General features: G+C 43.5%; 1 protein-coding gene across 1 annotated transcript in view; it reads left to right on the forward strand.

The window, feature by feature from the left end:
- spop (speckle type BTB/POZ protein) overlaps positions 1-23,477 on the forward strand; it is a gene marked incomplete at both ends in the record, with an annotated part of 129,634 nt that overhangs the window by 9,712 nt on the left and 96,445 nt on the right. The window contains 1 exon segment of the mRNA XM_083779017.1: positions 3,940-4,001. Coding sequence (XP_083635143.1) covers positions 3,940-4,001 — 62 coding nt within the window.

A 23,477-nucleotide genomic window follows, 5' to 3' on the forward strand; every position in this document is an offset into this window, starting at 1 on the left:
CTTTCACACTGCCCCAGTAGTCTGGCTCTGTAACGAAGGCGAGGGGAGGATTTTGGCTCTTTGGAACAATCCAGAACAACCTCACCCGTCGCTCCTGAGATTCGACAAAGTGTGTTGGCGATACAAAGCTACACTTGCACCCCTTGCTCGCTCTATGACTTCCTTTGGTTTGTCTACTACTACACAATAAAACTCGCAGTGTCAGTTTACCCTGAGATAGACAGTCACCGTCTCTTCTATCCCTTTCACAACTCACACTAAAAATCAATACTAGCAATTTAATAATTTCATCACAAATATCACTAAGCATTAGTGATGCCTCTCGGGTGCCTCCCTAGGGAGGTCCTCGACGCACGTCCCACTGGGAGGAGACCCCGGGGCAGACCAAGGCGCAGTTGGAGGAAACACATCGACTCACTGGCCTTGGAACATCTCGGAATCCCCCAGGAGGAAGTCACAAATGTTGCTCTGGAGAGGGAAGTCTGGAGCACTCTGGTGGAGCTGTTGCCCCCGCGATCCGACTACGGATAAGCGGTTGAAGATGGATGGATGGATATAGCATATCTTCATCTGTGTTATGTTTTTGTCGTATGTATATTTTAGGGGTTTTCTATATGTTTTAGTAGTTAAAGTTTGTAATCTTGACAACCTCAATGAATACAACTTTCAATAAATAAATAAAACTCTCCTCTCCACCCGGGAGCTCCCCGACCGTCTCCTCTCTCTCAGTAGTCGCCTCATGCAATATGTGGTTTTCCCCACTTGAGTGTTAATGAGGCGTATGCATATTCATGAGGATGAGGCTGACATCGCCGTGTGGCGATTGTGGGCAGGATGTTTTGTGTGTACAGGGACTGTGTGTACTGTGGTGGCCACATTTCTACTGAATTTATTTTGTGAGTGTGTGTAGACTCCTCCGCTAATGATCCAGATTTGTGTGCGTTGCAGTAAGTGATTTTTTTTTGTGCAAGTCCAATTTTGTGTTTGTGCACGAGGAGTGATGTTGTGCATCCTGCGCGTGCCTCGGTTTGTGCGCGTAATTGAGATTGTGTATAGTGATTCGAGATGGTGCATCTATAGTGTGTGGTTAAGTGAGTTGTTTTTCTGTGTGTCTGAAAATACATTATGTCTGAAATTGCTTTTGGCCGTGTCTGTGCAGCTCCTAATGATGCCCACTGTGAGTCTTGAGCTGGTACACATGTCTGAGACGCTGCATGTCTTATAGCCTGCTTCAGGGTGGATGTGGGTGACCCCTGCTGTCTCTGGTGGCTGCAGGCTGAGGTTGAGAGAGAGACTCCAGAAATCTAGCCGCTTGGGGAGATGAACCGCCTGGCCGGCCCCTCACTTACCAAAACGCCTCTTTTCTCCTGGTCTCGGTGTGTGACAAAGAGGCACAATGGACTGTCTCTCCAGGGAATCTCTCTTCTCTCTCTCTCTCTCTCGCTCTCTCTCTCGCTCTCTCTCTCTCTCTCTCTCTCTCTCTCTCTCTCTCTCTCTCTCTCTCTCTCTCTATCTTTCTGTCTCAATTGCTATACCTCTTATTATCTTTATTTTTTTTGGTGTGGCCCGGGTATTTTTCCTTCTCTCCAACAGATTGCGCTGTGATGTCTGCAGCCTCTGGCACTGCTGTTCAGAGGACGCGCAAGGAACAGTGCAGCCCATTGTAGCAGTAAAAGACAGGCCTATAGGCTGTGTGATGTGTGCCTGTGTGTCCCCATGCGAAAAGTCCCAGCACACACACACACACACACACACACACACACACACACACACACACACACACACACACACACACACACACACACACACACACACACACACACACACACACACACACACACACACACACACACACACACACACACACACACCACTTCTTTAGTTGTCAGCTTTGTTCTGCTCCTCAGTTTCCTCCCTCAAGTTCCATAGTCAATGTTTTCCCATTGCTCCCATTGCTTGGCAGCTTCTCATTTGCATTCTCTCTCTCTCTCTCTCTCTCTCTCTCTCTCTCACTTGTCATCCCCCCGTCTGCCTCCTCTTCACTCGTCTGTCTTTAGCCTTCTCCGCTGATTAACTTTTTCTCCCTCTCTTTTCCTCTGAATGGTCTTTTGCACTCCCTCCCCTATCTCTATCTGTAAGACTCCCATGGCTTGTTACCACATGAACTTGTTACTCGATTCATAATTAACGTTCCAATTTTGGAACTCCGGCTCATGGACTTAGAACCAAAAAGAACTGAACCGGTTCAGAGTGGAAAAGGGGTCAGAGTGCGCAACTAGAGGACAATGCATTCCAAACGACCAATCTAAACCGTATACAAATCTCAGAGCCTGCACCTCTTCACCCCTAATCACAAAGTTACTGAAAAACAAGCCTAATTTGCCATATAAATGTAACCATTTAATGACTTTAAAACAAATATCTGTTGGAATGAAAACCATTCGAACATATATGGGGGGAAAAAACAAACGACACACACTAAATCAAACTTATTTTCTCTTTCTGCCGTTTACCGTTTTACAGTTGGCGAATTCGAGGCACCTTTTCCTAGCCTGAGTCACATGTTTATGTGAAATCACCACAAACGCTAATGTGGTTAGCTAACCACGTTCATTAGCTAACCACGTTAGAAACCATGGTACAGGTGTGTGTAACTCTGAGAGCAAACAAATATGTGTCATAAGACAAACAAATATGGACAGTGGCGGTGCTCACAAATACCATGTTTTGGGACCTGTTTGGGGCATTTTGCAACCTGTTGATGACGTTGATGAGCTCGCAGATCAGCTGTTTTCGCGGAGCGCATCGATTCGCAGCCACAGAGCCACTTGACTGACGCTCTCTCTCTCTCTCTCTCTCACTCTCTGTGTGTGTGTGTGTGTGTGTGTGTGTGTGTATTTTTTATAACATAGGATGAGGTCGGATGCAGGCATGCAAAATGATCGTGTCCGTAGATTATTGTTATACCGCATTTTTTCCCCCGCAATTTCTTTTTTTTCTCCACATGGATTATTATTACTGTGCATGCTGTTTGCTGAGTACAGTAGTGCATCCCGTGGACGCAGAGGTTGTTGGTGTATTGCGTCCCAAAACTATAAAGTGCTTTTTGGGACGCAAAACGCACCCGAAGCGTATAGTTTAGGGTTGTTCATGGCTCTCAGTTCTTATTTGATGTCACGTCGCAGTCCCAACGTCCTCCGATCTGAATTACAGTGCTGAATAACTGCTAGTTTGCTTAACGTCTTCAGACTAGGACTCAAGTCTAAGACATACAGGTCACTATACATGTTGGTTTCACTTCCACTTCCAGCTGTTCCACTTCCTCCAAAGAGGAAGACACGGTCTCCCACCATGCAACAGCACATCCTAGACGTCAGAAACGGGCCATTCCGCTTGGGCTTAACCTTCTTCCAGCAGAAGGTCTCTGGACTAAAATTCCACAGATCATTGAGTTGTTCGTTCCAACCTTCGCCACCAAATATGTACAGCTCTCCATTGTAGGTAAAGGCTGAGTGATCCCTGCGTCCTTTAGGAACAAGCGGTGTAGAAGGTGTGTTCAGCCAATGGTTGGTGTCTGTGTCAAACACTCTGATGGTGTTGTAGCACTGATATCCCTTCCAGCCCCCAAATACAAAGATCTTTGTCCCGATGATGGTGGCAGACTGATGTGATGAAACAGGAGGTGGAGTTCCTCTGGCGTTAATTAAAGCCCAGACCATTGTGGTGGTGTCCAATTTGTAGATGTCATTAGTGTGTCCAGTCAGCAGGGTCCATCCTCCATGAATATACATGACCTTCCCCAAGACAGAGGCCGAGTGGTACTGCCTCAGCTCAGGAACAGTCCCAGAAACCTGTGGTTTGAACCATCTGTGGGTATTGACATCAAATGCATGAAGCAGTGTGCAGTACTTTGCTGTGACGTTCTCACACCCTCCCCAGAGGTAGACAATATCTTCAATCAGTACAGCTGTGTAGCCATAGCGCTTGAGGAGATCCTCAAGGTGAGGATTTCCTCTTTCAGATGTCACTGGGGTGAACCTCTCCCAGAGCAAAGCCTCTGTGTTGAAGAACTCCACATCAAGCTGATCCTTGACAATCTTCTTTCCAAAGTAGTATAGCTTGTGTCTCAACGCTACAGCAGCATGATTACCATTCTTTGCTAATCCATAATGATGCAAGTAATGATGCAAGGTCCAGGAAAACATTTGTAACAGCACATTTAATGGTGAATCAACAGTTAATGGTGAATCGACAGTTAATGGTGTTAAATGATGTTAACCTGTTGGTTGGCTCTGTAGAAGAATGAAGAGCTCAGGAGTCAAAGAAGTACGCTTCTAGAGTGATTTGAATCTTGGTATAAAGAGTCTTGAAGATATATTTAAGAGACATGGGTTGAAGAGTGGAGTCTTGGCAGAGTTGTCATGTCAAAAGTCTGGAAACTCTCTGAGGCTGCAATGCTTTTTGTCATACTGGCTGGATTGTTCATGTCATAACGGTGAGGTCACACATACGTATGGCTTCAGGAACCCCATATTTGGGCATGGCAGACCTGCTGGGAGGCCATATGGATATAGCAAAATCATTGTTTATGTGTGTATGGTACGTATGTTTGACGAATCTATGAGACGCTATCAAGCCAAGACTTTTTCTCTTTTCAGTGACAAAAAAGGCAATATTTCCAGAAACAGGGCTCCGGACTAACCTTTTCCACAGGTAGCACTGGTGCCGCCAAGCTTTTCAGTTGGTAGCGCCACCACAAATTAGGTAGCACCATCTTTTTCTTTGTATAGCGTGGTATTAATACATGACCTTATCATGCCCCCACATAGGGCAACATTTATTTATGTAGCGGTTTCCACCATTAAAGGAGAATTCCATGCTAGAAGGCTTTCTTACCTTTATTTGTAGTTGTTACATCCCCACCAAAGAGGTCCAGGTGTTATTTTGTGCAAAAACTCATTATTGGCTATTTCCCCTACCATAAGCCGTCAATGAATTGCATTGAATTGCATTGAATTGAATGGGGCTTGGGTGTTGCATGCTAATTTGCTTATTTCGATCGCTCAAAAATCATTTATTTTTGTATATATCCTCTCTTCCTAATGTAAATAGTATCGCTTATTTCAATGGAAATAAGCGAATTAGCACAAAAACCCAACCCCCATTGAGGGCTTATGGTAGGGGAAATGGCCAATAATGCACTTTTGCACAAAATAACACTTGGACCTCTTTGTCCAACTACGAATAAAGGTAAGAAAGCCTTCTAGGATGGAATTCTCCTTTAAGGTTTGAATCATAAAAACCCCTACAAAGGTCACTGTGTAAAAAACAGCAACATTTAACTTTTTGTTTATAAAGCCCAAAACGGCCTTGTGCCTCAGTACATTGCAGACTTGATTTCTGCTCCTCCTGCTTCCAGGGTACTCGGTCTCGGGTCAACCTCCCACATGCTCCTTGACATCCCCTCAACGAGCCAAGTAACCAAAGGTGCCCGGGCGATTGACGTTGTACTGTATTTGTATAAAGTATTGCTTGGAAAGCACTTTGGGTCAAAGTTGGGAAGCAGCCCGGAAGTAGAAAGAGTTATTCTGTGTGTATATAGAGCGTCGCAGTCCCTCCCCCTTTCAGAACGACGAGTGGCCCAGGAAATGAAATGCAATGCATTTCTCCCATAGGATTTTCTTTAAGTATTTATTTAAAGACGGTTACGCCGCGGACAAAGCCAACTCAGATCGTGACAAATCATGACAATGAACACAATGTTTTGGGCCGATCAAATCATTTATAAGAAGAAAAACAAAACAAATAGTGTTGTCTCCTGCCTTTATTTTCTTCTTTCTAATGATTTGATCGGCCCAAAATATTGTGTTCATTATCATGATTTGTCACGATCCGAGTTGGCTTTGTCCGCGGCGTAACCGTCTTTAAATAAATACTTAAAGAAAATCCTATGGGAGAAATGCATTGCATTTCCTTTCCTGGGCCACTCGTCGTTCTGAAAGGGGGAGGGACTGCGACGCTCTATAGCCCATTGGCGAAATGGGCTACAAACATTGTGGGATATGCCATAATGTTATTCCCTCCCACATGCATAGCATGCATTCACTCTATTAAAGGGATAGTTCTGATTTTTTTAACTTAAGCTGTATGAAATTCTTGCCATTAATATTGTGTTTGCAACTGTATTAATTGATTGCCAGAGTCCCGTGGTGGGAGTTCTGCTCTGGTTTTAATAAGTAGTTCCGTTCATTTTGTGGGGGCACTGGGGCCACGCAGTAAAAGTAAATTAATTCACAAAACTAACGTCATTTGTATTGCTGACCTATTTCAAAAATATTAGCGCAACTTTAATTCAACTTTGACCCCTCTATCAAATGAAAATTTAAAATCATTATTGACACAACTTGTATGAACTGGCCAAGAGGCAGAAACATAAAATATAGAATACTATAAATAAGAACCACAAGAGACATTAACATAATATAGCATGGCATAGCATACTCAACTCAACTACATTTTTGAGGTGCGCTAGCCTCTCCTATGTCCAGCTTTGAAGGTTTGTGTAAACACAAACATTGTGTTAACACGAACATTGAAGACAAAAGTGAGGATGCAAATTGTGATTGGCCAGAACGACATCTGATTGGTTAGCCGATTTACTCGTCTACATAATGACGTAATTTTCATTGTCAATGGCCTTTAATGTTTTGATATTTAATTTCTCCTTTCATTGTCAATGGCAAATATTGAGAGGTGTGGGGGACAAGGTTTAGCGGACATTTGACCTGAATTCCCCTTTCATTGTCAATGGACGTTTGAGGACAAAAGCTGTATATAGGAGGCGCCCCTCAAAAATCACACCTGTGTGAAGTGAGGGGCGCTCTTATCATCATACATCATCATGACGTAACATGTCGATTTGCTCAGACACATGACGTAAATTCTTTGATTTGCTCAGACACATACAGTATGACGTACATTGTCAATGGGAATTTGTAGAACACAGAACACCTCATTGTCATGGCATTTTAATGTTTGTGTTAGGACAAAATAGCCGAATTTAACAAAAATACCGATTTGCTCGTCTACATATGACGTAAATTCTCCATTCATTGTCAATGGCATTTAGTCTTTTTAGGACAAAAATCTACACTAGAGCTGAATATGGGAGGGGCTCAAAAATATTGAACCAATGAAAAGTAAAAGTGCTTCGGACAAAACCTCTTAACTCCATTGAACCCTCAAACTGTCTGCTAAAGCAGCTAACTACACCACCTCTCTGCCTTTCATGCAAGTAAATTTACAATATATAAAGTCACATTACTAACTTTGATGAGGCAGTATTGCTTTGGTTTTAAGAAAAATATAAGGTTTTCTTATTAATTTCTTCTTTTCCATTTCATTTTTTTATTTTTATTTTGGAGTTTGGTGGTTTCTTCACGACAGCATAGATATGCAGAGCGATGGTGTACGCACACAGCAGCAACAACAACAACATGCCATTGGTTTGGACTTTGTGTTACGGTTCGCTCTCCATCACCTCTACATCCATGTGCTGTGGGTGTTCTCTCCATCACCTCTACATCCATGTGCTGTGGGTGTTCTCTCCATCACCTCTACATCCATGTGCTGTGGGTGTTCTCTCCATCACCTCTACATCCATGTGCTGTGGGTGTTCTGGGCACTTCAGCGCCACCAGAGGACTCCAGAGCACTCCACAGCACCTCTCTCCCTGTTACAATCTCCCCACCTGGATGTCGTCTGCAATCACCTGATGAGCCTACAAAAGCCAGGCCTGTCTGCAGCTCGGCGCCAGTTCTTCCCCAAGGAAAACAAGGAAAACCACCTCACCGGGAAAACAAGGGAGGAATTTAATTACAAGGAGGAATTGAAAGCATCAGAGCTTTGTCTCTTAAATCTTTCATGTCAAAAAATGATTTGGATATCATGAACCCCAATCTGTGAAGGTGCTTCGCTATGCTCATTCTCATGCTCGACGGGAAATGGATGGTAGTTCTAATGGGGCTACAGCCTACAGGAACCCCTCCATCTCTACATCTTTATCCTTTCACTCAGCAGATTGACAAGCCAAGTCACTGCTAACAGACTGACTCACCGTAAGTGTCTCCATTAGTTACAAAGATGTGAAGGTGGCTAGAGGACGTTCTCATACTGTAGCCATTACAATTATTTTTTAAGTAGTAGTCTTCTGGAAGGAAAGGTTTGAGAAATTAGCAAATGGCTGACCTAAGTAATATACATTATACACCACCATGTCCACTGGACTGGGAAAGCGTTACAACCTTTTCCCATATGTCATGGTGTTGTCCCCCCCCCCCCGAGACGTGTACTATAGCTTCTCCGGAGCAGATGCCTTTTTTAAATCATTCCCTGAATCAGACTTGGGCATTACACGGCCCAGGGGGCCAATTGCTGCCCTTTGGCTGACTCTGACCGGACCATGAAAGGTACTTATGCGTGGACTAAAACTGCATTGCTTTTTTTTTGGCCCAGCCCTCCACAATATTTTCTGTTTCTCATTTGCCCCCTTGGGAAAAATAATTGCCCACCCCTGAATGGTGCTACGGCTGACCCATCACCTGGTAGCTCAGGGCTGTCCTCCTGACGGGGAAGGACACTTAAGTCTCCTCTGTCCGTCTTCTCCACCATTCTCAAAGAGAGCTTCTTCCTTGCCACCCTGTGCGCCAATCTTGTTCCTCAAGCTCAGCCCTGATCAAAGCCCCCTTTGAGGTGGACTCAGTGCATGTGAGCTGATAGCAATCTGATGATGGGTGTCTTAAAAGAGGCCTTCCCCCTGTGTGATTAGACTGCTTGTGACAGCCAGAGTCAGTCCCATCAGCTCACATTAAGCCCAGCTGCCACCATCCATGGCCCTCTCCTTTTTTAATCCTTTAATGTTTCACCTTCCTCCACCAGCTGAATCAATTATATGTGATTATATTGGTGTCAAAGTATTTAGCGCTGGGCTGAGCGCTTCTCACACCTCCAGTCCTCTTCGCTGTGCGATAGGCAGCCGTGCTACTACCTCGCTCCCCCGCCTGCCGCCGGAGGAGGGTCTGCCGCACAGGGATAGCTTTGGCAGACGGCTACAAGTTAAACTGTCTTCCTCAGTATAAAGGACCATACTTGCCCTGATGAAGACTCTGTTAGAGTCGAAACATGTCGGCTTCTTTTAACTTTTATAAAACAAGTCGAATATTTGTATCCACCCTCCTAATTTTTTAATTTTTGAGTGCTTGGATCGCCTCCTTGTCTTTAGTATTCCAGTCCCACTGATCTTTGAAGCACCAGCCTACTTTACATTATTTTTTGCATCTCCAACGAGCACCTGGTTGATTTGCTTTTTGTCGTCTTCGTCAAACGTTGTGACAATAGAATAACGGTTGATTCAGTCTCATTAAATCTAAATGGGTCATTCTAATTAAGGTGGCATTGTGGACTTTTATATAAAAGTAGTGCAAGCGCAGTTAACTTTACTTTGTGTTTGTTGTGTGTATGCCTCCGCCAACGCCAGCCAAAGGATGTTTTCGGGTTGTCCATCTGTCCTATTCTCGTAACCACGATATCCACGCCTTGAGTGAATTACTTACACATTTGTGAGAACGACAATATGGACTCCTAGATGAACAGCTTAGATTTGTGTGGTCAAATATCAAAGGTGGGTATTCCCCTTTGGATGAATGTTTGATTTCTGATATGGGAGAATCCCCCCCCCCCATATTTAGCATATTTTAAGAACGCTGTGTTGTGTTAGTTTTTGACACAATATAAAAGAAGGACAATTTTTAATCACTTGCTTTTCGATGTGCACATTACATAATTTTATTGAGGATCTAAACAGCGGCAGGTATCATGTCTGTCTCGGAGGTATCGCCATATTTGATTGCCAGACATGAAACGGTGAACAGTCTTGTGATACTTTACACGGTGTACACATTGAAAAGCAACACAGCACAGCAGACAACAATAATGTGATGTCTTCTCTTATATTTTCCAGAAGTGATTACTTTATAAAGGTCTCGGTCATTCAGAAATAGTGTTTGTTCATGAGCTGGTCACCGGGCTCTCATTGACTTCAATGCATTCCACCGAACTTCTGGGTGCAGCTTAGCTCCCATGGTGCGACTAATCTGCCACCTGGAATTGCATGATACCACAATGACGTTGGTGTCTTTATTTTTAATATATCTTGGTTTTGAGTACTCTCAACTGAAACATTTGAATACAGTTTGGTCAGAGATGACCACTATGGTTGGAAATGTAGGAAAATGAGGGCAGGTGGGTTAAAATATACAAATAGGCATTGTTCAAAAATTAATACAAATGTAAGTGATAAATAAAATAAAATATACAAATAAGTATAGGATCAGGATTAAAATACGAAGCTGATCCTCTTCACTTAAAATATGTTTTCAATTATCTTGTACTCCGATCAAATCTAGCAGTCAGGACATTCTTAACAAATTGAGACGTCAGAACAATGTCAGAACAGGCCAGCTCCATATATGGACATTGGGCAGGGCGCCCTGTCCAGAGCCCGGGCAGAGGCCTTTTGGGGCGGTTTTGGACAACCGTGTGTCTGACCGGCACTGCACTTCCTACACGTGTGTTGAATTTGAAGTCGGTGGGGCGAATGGTTACAGACACACACACAGAGACTTGGTGCATTTATAGTTCGATGAGAAAACGAGACGGCAGGAAAGCCACAACAAAACACAGCGATTGAACCACGAACAGAACGTCGGAAACAAACACAAGACAGCGGCCGCGAGATTGTGACATACAGTACAGTACATACATACAGTTAAAAACAATTATAGGTTGATAAAAAAAGGGGGGACGGATGCACAGTTAATGATACGCATGTCATTCCTGTCTACCTCCTCTTTTCTTCTGTCTTCTCTCATCTCTCACTCGGAGAGACGGCTGGCCTTGGATCGGCCCGTTGTGAGCATGTGGATTAATGCTGAAACACACCGAGTGCTGCATGGTGCTTGTTAAAAGAACAAACCCCTCTCTGCCGTGAGATCATGCCTTTTGTGTACAATCGGCACACGGCCTTCTTCACCTTCACCTATATCCCATAACCCCGGAGGTTCATTGGGTCAGCACAGGCGATCTGTTTACCAGCTCTCTCCATCCCTCTCGGCTCTCTGTCCTCGGCAGTTCTCACTGCCTCACTGAGTTTCAAGTGAGTCCATTCTCTTTTCTTTTTTTTATATATATTTATTTGTGGCTTTCGCATTTTCTTTCCTCTGTCCCCCAACCTGTCCAACCTGCCATTTCCTCATCATGGTTAACTGTGTCTGTTCACAGGATTGAAGTCCTCCGTACTGCCTCTGAACTTCGCTCAGGATTTTGGAGTGCATCATGCGACTTTTTTTTTTTTTAGGGACCAGTCTGGATTATAATTAGGATGTGAAATGTATGCTGGCCGGGAGGTTGCCAGTGATTATCCTTGATCAGGCTCTGCTGGCGACTGGAGGAGGTTTTTAAAGGTGTTTTAAATACAGTAGTAGTGTCCTACTAAACCTCTCTCCCACCCCTCTCTAACCCCACCTTGCATGCCCCCCACACACACACACACACACACACTCATGCACACATGCATACATGCATGCACGCGCACACACACACAGAGTGCACTCTTGTTCTGGCGTGCACACACACTTCCTCATGTGTTGTCCACTGAGTGGCAGTAAGGGGAGATAGTAATCTTCCGTAGCCTTGGCACTCTCTAACGCTCTCGGTGTTATTGAAGAAGATTGATGGCCCCTCCTTAAGGACTGGCTGTTGTTTTGGATGGAGAGAGAAGAAGATGGAAGGGGCGGGGGGGGGGGGGGGGGGTGGGGGGGGTGGATTCAGAGTAAAACACTGAGGGAGAGAGCTTCTACTGCAGGTGAGAGCCAGGGGGTTGGAGGGTGTATAGACTGTTAGTTGGAAGTTGTAGTGTGAGAAATAAAGGTGGGAATGCTGCGATATAGCCGTTTGGACCGAACAATGTGCTTTGGTGGGATAATTTTATGTAGTATTTTATTAGTGTTGCGTATATACAGTCGCCACCGGTTTTGGATTGGCACGTCGGCGACCAGTGCTGAAGGCGGGCGAGAGCCATTGTTTATGTGGGCGAGAGCCATTGTTTTTGTCCCTGTTTGTTTGTTTGTGGCTAATCTTGCAAAATGTTGGACTAGTCGGTGCCAAACTTTTTGTGCACGCTCTAGCAGACCAAGGAAGACCAATATGTTTTGTGTGTTTGCAATACCCCTGCCCACCATCCCTCCAGGCTATGAGATATACTGGGCTCCATTTTCATTCGAGCATTTAAATACACTATTTGGGGATTTAGCAGTGGGGAAAGGGTGTTCCCCCACTAAAGTTGGTATTTTGGTTACCTGTCTAAATCCCTAAAACACCTCCATTGCCCGTTACATTATGCATAGGTGTGGTTTGGGCGTTACAATAATTAAACCAATCACTGTGACACATGCCATTGCCTTTAAGAGATCCCTTATCCGTTGCCTGTTATGCCCAGTGCTATTGCATCATAGCCTTACGGTCTCCCATGGAAGCGTGATGCGTTGCGTTTTTTCCACAGCCCACAGAGCAAAGAACACTCGTCTTTTCATTGAGTCACAACTCGCTCAAATCTTGCTCATTTTTAACATTTCAAAGTGCTGTGTGATCATTGTAATTCAAGCTTAAAGTTCTCAGTTTTGCAAGATTTCAGTTTTGCAGATTTGCAAAAAAACATTTTCAGTCTTGGGATTTTTGGCTTTAAGCCCTGTGTATAATATATATATATTGTGCGTGTAGGCCGTGTAGGCGTGTAGGCAAACCCCATTTGCTGCGCAATGGGGTGATGAAACTGAACGAGCAATTGGAATCGTGCACAATTGCTGGCACAACTTAAGTCAAATAACTTGTTTGACTAGACATGTATAAACACAATGGACACAGGGAAGTGATATGCACTCACTTCTGCTGATTTATAGGAAAATTACAAAGAGATGCATGGGAGAATAAGGAGAGATGATCAGATGAAGCAGCCTGACTCCGGACATCTCCATTGACGGCGTGCGGTGCCAAACTAATTTGGCATATGGCTTTCGGGTGCTTTTAAACTCCACTATGCGCCTTCCCAAATGTGTGTGACACGCCTATCACCACACCTCTAGGCGAAAATACCGGTGTCGGCATAATAGACACAGCGGGTGACACTGGACCGAAATACCATTTAGGGACAGAGTAAGCTCCTATACTCGTAATTTTTGGGCAGCAGCTGACTTGCGGGCAGCATCGCGGGAAATGGCGGCGACGAAAATGTAGCCCATGGGGCCCTATATTTTCGCCAGTGCCTAAAACGTCCTTGTCTTTTTTAGGGGCGCCTCCTATGCCCAGCTGTTTGGTGTTTGTGTAAACTCAAATATTGAATGCAAAAGTGAGGACAGAAAACTTAAGGCCTAAATTGTGATTGGCCGCAATGACATTTGTGATGATTGGATTGGTTGAGCACGGAATGTGATGTATGATGATGTATAATGATGCATGATGATAAGAGCGCCCCTCACAAGTTCACACAGGTGTGATTTCTTTTTTGAGTGGTGCAACCACTCCAAGGAACAGCAATGTCCGTGTTCACCCATGTGTGGTTCACCTATGTGACGTTAATGAGCACCAGTATGAGTACCAGTAGGGGCGCTGTTGTGCCATGCAGAAACAGAGAGAGAGAGAGAGACAGCGCTGCACTGTTGCCTGCAGAGAGAGAGAGAGAGAGAGAGAGAGAGGAGGGGGGGGGAGAGAGGGGAGTTGCACCACTCAGTTCACACGGGTGTGATTTTTTTTTTTAAACTTTTGTAAAATATTTTTGAATAGTTCAAATAGCCACTATACAGCACACAGGGCTGCACGGTATTATGGACAACATTTCGTATCTCAGTATTTATGCCAAATATTGCGATACGATATTACAGACAAGACCCTCTTGATCATCTCTTGATCAATGTCCACCTTTTATCTGTTGTTTTGTCTGTTTGTCCAGTCGTTTTATTTATCCGTCACATGCGTTACGCGCACACACGCTTTGAAAAGCTGGTGTAGTGTAGTCAGTCCATAAGTTCAGTCATCTTAGGACATCATCAGTAGGCTAGGATGTCACATTCTGCCTCTTACCAGATAAATGGTAAATGGTGCATTTATATAGCGCCTTTATCCAAGGCGCTTTACATAGATTGTGCATTACATTCACCCATTCACACACACATTCATACACCGATTGCGGCGGAAGCCATGCAAGGTACCAACCAGCACATCGGGTCATCAGTGTCTTGCCCAAGGACACTTCGACTGTCGACATGTATACAGGTGGAGCCGGGATTCGAACCGCCGACCCATGGATCATTGAACGACCGGCTCTACCTCCTGAGCCACAGTCGATATACTTTGGAAAAGCAAAGGAGGAGGGTCGAGCTGCAGTGCACATGCAGTGCAAAACTGCAAAAGCACAATTTTACATCCCCATGGTCAGACAACCTGTCCTGGCGGAGTTTGTCCTTTAAGGTTTTCTGTCACACACACACACACACACACACACACACACACACACACACACACACACACACACACACACACACACACACACACACACACACACGCAGCTTTGTTTGAATGTCAAGTGGGATTATATTCTCTTCGGGATGCAAATTGGCCGGTAATGTGTAGTGACGGAGTTATTAATTAAATTAGGACACAGCCTTTTGTGTGTGTGCAGTTGTAATGGCCATCAGTAGTACTGTCTACTGTCTAGTGTACGTGTGTGTGGCACTGGAGGGAATTAGTAGTCTGTCACTGTGCATTACGTCAGGCCCATTGCTCTGTGTGGGCAGCTCTGGCTGTGATGACAGCTATGCTCTTCATTCGTGTCATTCTTTCCTTTAATCCTTTGTCACTCTGTTTAAGTGAAGGCTAGTGCTTGATGTAAATCCCATGGTGTTTTGTTCCTATTCTACATATTCGTTTAAAAAGGTCACACAACATGTCCTGGTGCTGGAAGAAAATGGACATTTTTGTCTCCATTTCATTCCCTCCAATTTTGTGAATCAAGTCTGACACTTTTTCCCATATCTCCATCCCTCCTTCCTTCTTTCTGCCCCTCTACCTAATTTGTCTTCCATCCGTTCTCTCTCTCTCAACCTCTGTGTGTGTGTGTGTGTGTGTGTGTGTGTGTGTGTGTGTGTTCCTTTTCCTGTCTTTGTATTTCCAAAATTGTTTGGCTGCTGCTCTCCGTCTTTCTCTCTCTCTCGCACCCTTCTTTTCATCAGTGTATTGTACAACGACCAACGACTTATCTTTCATCCTAGCTCTCTATAGTCCCTTCTGCTTGCCTTACCTGCACTTTGCTTTTCTCATTTTTTTCCTCCTTCATTTTCACCACTTTATCCATTTATATGTTGACTATATGCTTCATTTTCACTATTTTCATTTTCTCTCTATATCTTAGCTTCCCACATCGCCGGATTCGCCGCCTGGCAGGTTGATCCCCCTCCCATAGACGCTAATACCTCAGGAGGCTCAGCCACATCTGTGGCTTCTGACAGCATTGCTGCATTGGAGAACGTGTAGCTCACTAGATGGACGGGTGATGGATGGAGAGCTAAATGAATTCAGGCGTGTGGCAAATAAGTTAGAGTGGGTGGATATTGGATAATTATAATTTAGTATTTACAGAGGGATGAGTGTTTAGAGTGGCACAGGAGGTTCCCGGTTCGATCCCCGGGCTGATCCTGACTTGGTGTTGAAGTGTCCATGATGAACAAGACACTTAACCCCTCACTGCTCCCGATGAGAAGGGTAGTGCCTTCATTGCATGGTTGCCTCTCCGCCATCGGTGTGTGCATGTGCAAACGGTTGAATGTAAAGTCGCTATATGAATGCCCCATTTCCCATTTAGATGGATAGGTGGATTGAAACTATAGATACACGAACACAACCCAGGTTGTTCTTTGAGTATTACGAGCGAGATGTCTCGCTTATGGGAGAGCGCCCCGTGACGTTATCGCAGAAGCATATACTTTATTATACACTTCCAGACAATGTATTGGCTGGATCAAGGCCACAACAGCAGGGTACCACCCCCTCCCCCTTGTGCTATATAAGGGATTGCCGTAGCCTGGCACATTATTGAAGATAAGCATTTTTCTTCCTCGCACACCAAGCAAGGACGTTGTTTTCTTAGTAGTCAAATAACCAGCCAGGGCTACGTTCGTAACCTATAGTTGCGTTGTGACCTTGACCCAGCCAATACATGGAAGTGCATAATACATGCTTCTGTGATCACGCCATTGGGCGCTCTCCCATAAGCGAGGCATTGTGAGTAAAATAAGAACCACTGGTAACCGGTTTGTGAAGTGAGATAGTCTGCGAGGGCAGGAGGTATAGGATAGAGAATGGCATCTTAATTTTAACATATTTTAGCCTAACTGTGGCCTGTGGGTGTGACACCGGACAATGTGACATCAAACCCACTGGGGGTGACCGATTCCAGGTCATCCCTCATTTCCTACGGTTAGACACTGACCGCTGTTTGGAGCACAGGACAAAACACCAAGTGCAGCTAAGGTGGGGAGGAGGGGAGCATTATTAATCCAGAGAGAGGGAGGGATATGGAGAACTGTGAGGTGTATTGATGAATGAAGATGGAGAAGAGAATGGAAAGAGTGTGGGTAAGGGTTCTATCTTGAGGGAGCAGCCAACAAAAGACCATACTGTAGATTAGACAAGAAAATTATTTTGTGTGTTAAAGTTAATGTTTTGAAGGCAGAGTGAGAACAGAAGCAGCCAGGGTCAATCTACGTAGAGAAGAAATACAACAGATACTATCAATTTAGCTTTCACACACACTTTGCTTTTCATGTTTTAGCCCTTCATCCCTCCTCTACAATCCCCAGTCTACCTGTTTAAATATATTGCATCAATGCAGGTTGGTATTAAACAGGTATTTGAAGTGGGCCATATCGATTTCACTCGTCTCTTTCTGTTGCTAAGTTTTGAGTTCACATCTGCTTGTTCTGTCAATAAGGGGGGATCACATATTCATTTGAGGTGAGCTATCGATCAGCCTTTGTGCTTCGTCACACACGCCTGAGAGAGCAGCTCGCTCTTTGGCATTCCTCATGAGCACTCTACCTCTGTATTTTGCATCTGATTGACATTTCTTTGCTATGTATGCGTAAACCTGCAGCAGGTCTTTAAGATTATTCTGTTCCATTCATTTGGGCACTTTCCTTTTCTCTTTCTCTCTCAGATTTAAGTCCATAGGCGATATAGAGGATGGTCTTGAATACATTACAAAGAGAATAGCTGTCAAAATTTCTAAACTAGTCTCTGGCTCATTCATTCATTTTGGGGTTTTCATCTGCCACATTTCATAATGCACATTAGTATAGGTTAGTATAGTATAGTAGCCTATATATTCTTTCAAATTGTTGTGCCCAAGCCACAGCAATGTGCAAGTCACAATATCACGGTACACCTCCTGTATTCATGAAGAAAATAGAAGCTGTACAAGCTCACAATGCAACACATTGTGAACTTATAGATCAGCTGTTATAGTTTCTGAAAATGTGTGATTTTTCTTAATAAAAAGTGCAAAATAGTGATGCCAGATTGACTTTGTATGTTGTTATATATTTTTAATTCATCAATATCACTTCAATTTAACCACTTAAACCATGTGTAAGTAAGTAGCCTTGCTGAACCATGAGGCCCATAGGGCAGGAGCCTATCTCCTGTTTCTGTAGCGTGAGCGAGGCAGCTTGATGTACAAGTACACCCCCTGGACATGACACTAGTATGTCGCAGGGACTTACCCCCAATCCAACCCTTGATGCTGAGTGTCGAGCAGGGAGGCATTGGGTCCCATTTTTACAGTCTTTGGTATGACCCGGCCAGGGATTGAACCCCAACCTCCCAGTCTCAGGGCGGACTCTCTAACCACAAGGCCATGTGTGGTACTTACTACTTACACCACACATGGTGTAAGTACACCATGTGTACTTACAGTATATGTTCCCCACATGAATAGCGATGCTGGGTATCAAGTTATTAGCATGACATGTCAAGTATAAAGTTAATTTCAATCTGTTCTATAATGGAAATGGATATTCGGTCATTAATTCTGACATACTGCAAGATTGTGGGGGTACAGTTCACCTGCCCGACTCATATATATCACGAGCAGGTGCTTAAGAAAGCGTCCTCTATCGCTTGGTTGTTTTCTGGAACTTGTGACCATATATGTATTTGTCTGTCCTTGTCTTTTGTTTACTGTGCTTTCAGAGCTTTTCTACCTGTTGTAAACTGAATAGCCCAATTTGGGACATGCAAATAAACTTGACCTTGTATCTTAAGGGGAACGATTTACCTTTACGTACTATAATATGACATAAATGTAAGGTGCTAGAACAGTAATAATGTAATTCAGGGGTGGTCTGGGTGAAACGGTTCTTTAACCCTTAAAAAATGAAATAAAACCTTTTTTAAAGGTAACTTGCCCAACACTGGAGAAGAAGGTCCATTTGTGATTTGGTTAAATTGGACTGTAGTCCCTCAAGGCTTTGTTTACATTTGTTTGATTTTTGGCCCATTTGTAGGAGAAAAGTTGTACCACAGAGTGCCATCATGGGTCTCTCCTATATAACCAGATAGCTGTATACTGTGGTTGGAATCTTATAATAGGGCAACACCTGGCCCACACCTTCACTTAATGTGGCCCTCAGGTTAATTTCGGAATACTGATATAATATTGATTTCAGCTGTTACAATTCCAAACATGCAAACATGACCCGCTTTAATTACTCTAAATTAGTAGCTTAATGAGTAGTATTAAAATGTTGTCTTTTTTATGTCCAATGTATTTGTATGTAGTTCATAAAGTTAACATAACTATAACTAAATACATTTTAAATTAAATAAAAAAGGTTACTTTTCAGGATTCAAATTCAAAAATAGCACAAAAAAACTTTCAGGATTTCAATTCAAATATTAGCAAAAATAGATGATCTACAAGCTCAAAACGCGTCGCAGCGTTTTCAGCTTGTAGATCGGCTTTTTTTGCTACAACGGTAACATGCAATGCGGCACTCTGGAGTGAGAGTGGAAATGTAGTGGCCCTCTCCATCGTCAAAGTTGCCCATCCCGGCCTGTCTTATATGATCAATTTATTCATCACATCAGCACAGCACATCTGGTCTGCATCCACAGTTCCACACCCGTCTTATTCACATTTACAGGCGTAAGTGTGAATAGACAACAAGGCATATTTGAGACGCGTCATGTCTGCTTTGAATCGAATTGCCCCAAGCGCGTCCATTTGTGATTTGGTTAGATTAGACTGTACTAGTCCCTCAAGGCTTTGTTTACATTTGTTGGCTTTGTGGCCCATTTGGAGAGGAGCCAGGCATAGTTCGTGTTTGGAATAGTATTTTAATGCTGGTTGGAATTAAATCAGTAGGGCCCCAGCCTCTGTTTCACTTTGTCTCGCCGGGTAAACCCCACAGCAGTTTTACTAAAACATACACTCTTACAGAGACGTGCCACATGCACTAAGGCTCACTAACACAAAAACACACACATTCCTAAGAATATGTTATACTAGTAACGGCACTGTGTGTGTGCATTCAAGTCAGGCACACAGTGTAAATGTTATGTGCGTTCAACTTGAACATTCCACTCGACACGGAGTCATCTTGTTGTAAGAATATGATAAAGTTCAGTTCACCCCCCATTCCCACTGCGTACGGTCTCTTCACATAATGCATCTTATCTCTGCTTTTCTTCGTCTTGCAGCCCACTAGGAAGTCCTCCAGACACAGTGAGTGGACAAACTGACGAGACGGTCCGACCTACAGACAGAGAGCAGCGCTTACATCCCTGACGGACATGGTCCAGCTGGCCGGCCGTGCCAGCAGGCAGCAGCACAGATGTCTCAGGGACTTTGATCTAGGTGAGTACCAAATAGGGGGGAGATCTGGAGGGGAGGTCGGTCTGTACCAATATTGGGAAAGTGTATTGGGAGTGTGTGTGTGTGTGTGTGTGTGTGTGTGTGTGTGTGTGTGTGTGTGTGTGTGTGTGTGTGTGTGTGTGTGTGTGTGTGTGTGTGTGTGTGTGTGTGTGTGTGTGTGTGTGTGTGTGTGTGTGTGTGAGAACATAGCACCGTATCTACAGTCTAACAATGCGTCGCTGTGTGACACGTGAGTTTGTACTAACTAAGTGTAACTGAGACTTTATGGCTACGTTTAAAAATGGCAAAATCTGAGGTTGTGGGTTAGAGTCCACTTTGGCGTGTCTGGCTTTGTCGAGTGTCGAGGGACGCCGGGCGGCCGGGCGGCGAGGGCCTTATCTTATACGGGCTGGGGTGGCACCTGTCAGCAGTGAGTGTTGGGCGGGAGAAATAGGACGAAGGTAGGTGAGTCGGTAGGATGCAACAGCTCAGCAGTGACACTGACACTGACCACACGACATTTGTGTGAAATGTGTGTTTGGATGAATCAATTGGCATTAATTACTGAATCAGGGTGAAAGGGGGGTAAGAAGCACAACAAAAGACCACGGTATTATAAAAAGGGGCTTTTATAAAATTGCCCTCAAACATTTTGCTGTCCTCACAAATGTTGTAATACAAACACGTGCTGTGCTGTGATCTAGTCTTTTGTAGTGAGTTGAACCCCATATAGTGGATCAGAGGATACTGATGATGGCACAGAATGAGCAGCAGTTACCCCTATGTGTTTTGAATAGGAAGCACAGCCATTCCAAAACAGCATTGATGAAAGAATAAGTAAAGTACTCCTTGGAGAATACCAAGTATAGCTGGAGAAGCAGGGGGGGGGGGGATGACAATGACAACCAATAGGTTGCAGGGAAGGTGGGAGTCATAATTTACAATAGTGAAATAAAACCAAACTCTAATACAATACTTAACAGTGTGAAAGGTTAGGTTGCTGGAATGTGTGGAGCAGCAGATCTCGCTGAGGAAGAATTGAAATTGTGTCTGAGAAATTGTGTTGCTATATGCTATATGCATGCACCTTCCCCAAAGTTATTAGTGCAGCCACGCCCGGTAGCCGGTGAAAACTAGAGTTCTCAACAGGCCTGGCCCTAAACCTGGTCCCTCATCAAACCCTGTACACTCAAGAGAATGTCCCCGCTGCTGCCACCCTTTAGATCTCCATATACTGTATGGAGCTGACCTGTTCTGACATTCCATATGTTGATCTGACCTCATCAAACCCTGTATACACTCAAGACATGCTCCTTATATGGCCAGTACAGAATTCATTCCATGTTGATCTGAACCAAAGGAAAGCACCAGCAGTCTGCCATCAACGATGGCAGACTGCTGGTGCTTGCCCCTAGAGGGCGAGGTCGCTTCTCGCCCTCAGGCGTCTTACTGGTATTAGGAGGAGTGTACAAGAGTGTACAGAAAGTGTTGAAATTATGTTTTTATGTGGCCACACCAGTGTTGTTTTCGTCGACTAAAACTAAGACGAAAAATGTTCGTCGACTACCTATTTTCACTGACAAAAACAAATGGAAACTAAATGAAAACTAAGCTACGATGACTAAAACTAAGACTAAATATACTGACAATTTCGTCGACAAATAAAAACTAGACTAAAATGTTAGGAAGGGACTAGTGGACAAGAGATCCAGTATAAGTCATTTTACACATGGTCGCGTTGTGAGCTTGTAGATCGGCTATTTTCAGCAAGTGTAAAAACACTCATTACGACGGCATCAAGGCCCACCAAAATAAATTTTAGTCGACTAAATCAACTGTAGATTTAGTCGACTAAAATCTTATGACATTTAGTGGACTAAAACTAGACTAACACTAAGACATTCCAGGTGACTAAAATGTGACTAAAACTAAATGAAGTTTTAGTCCAAAGACTATGACTAAACTAAAATCGAAATTGGCTGCCAAAAACAACACTGGGCCACACCCACCAGTTCGTCAAGTCTACGTGGTTTTCATGTGGGTGAACTGAACTGATGATGCACCCACAGCTGTTGTTGTATGATAATGGGTGAGGATTTATGGGAGTTGTTAGGGTTAAAGCCTGCTAGACCTTGGTAAAAGTCTATTCTCGGAGCTGGGAAGCGTCTCAGGTCCCCAGCTTCTCTCTAAAATGCACTATTTTAATCATTCAAAATATGTTTGATTTAATTAAGCAAACTTTCATTATTTGTGATTTTTCTGGTCTTTTAAAATTAAATTTTATTGTTTGATAATTTCTCAAAGCATGTCAAGTATACTGAATACCAGTAAGCCGCAGCAGCATTGGTGGTGAAAACAAACATAGATGTCTTATCATGAATACATTCTTCTATTTTCCTTCATTAAATATGATTCTTATTTTTATCTGGTGTATAGGCAACATTGTTTGCCTACTACAAATTAAATAATAAATTATGATTAAATGTAAAAAAGAAAATAAAATAAAAGAAAACCTCTCATTCCTTTTCATACTTCTTTGCCGTAGCAACTGGGAGCCACGGGAGAGGGCCTATAGTAGCACACAAATTATTTTAGGAGCACGATGAAAAATGATGTATTTTTAAGGGGCGCTAGCCCCTCCTATATACAGCCTTTGTCCCCACACATCTCAAAATGAGCCATTGACAATCAACAGAGAAATTACGTCAAAATTCTGCTAAATATGACATAAATTAAACGCCATTGACATTTAAGGGAAAATGTATGTCATATGTAAACGAGCAAATCAGCTAACCAATCACAGGCAACAGGCATTCTGATTGGCCAGTATGAGATGATATCTGATGATGTATGATGACAAGAGCGCCCCTCACTTAACATGGGTGTGATTTTTCTTTAATGAAGTGATATGAGGTAGGGGTGGAAAATAATATGTCAAAATATTATATCACTATCTTTTCAGCAATTATCACAAAATAGTGATATTCATCATGATATCATTGTTATGTTTGTTTTCATATAATCTATATAATCAATTTGTTTTATGCTAATACTTTGTAGATAGATCGATAGTAGCTCTGTTCCATACCTCTAATACGTGCAACACATTAGAGCTTTGGACCAGAGCTAGATAGAATATGTTGCTCATGGATGGATAGACAGGCTATCCGTTTTTATCTTGCTGTTCTGTCATGTTAGTGTGACATTCAGACACTGCTCGATGGTGAATTAGTATTGTAACATTCTCCTTGGCTTTGACTGACTGACTGATATTAATACGGTAATCCAGCCAGTTCGGTCATTCGCATCATCATTTATGCTGGGCACACGCTTTTGTAAGCAAACGCTAAGCAAGGGTTGTTTTTGATAAACATCAATCCGTCCACTCCATGTGTGTGTGCGCGCGTGCGTGCACGGCTGTGCGCTGTTTCACCCGCGTTTGGTTAAAAGTAAGTTACGT

Source organism: Protomyctophum parallelum (assembly GCF_964188405.1).
Source record: "Protomyctophum parallelum genome assembly, chromosome: 13".
Lineage (NCBI taxonomy): Eukaryota > Metazoa > Chordata > Actinopteri > Myctophiformes > Myctophidae > Protomyctophum > Protomyctophum parallelum.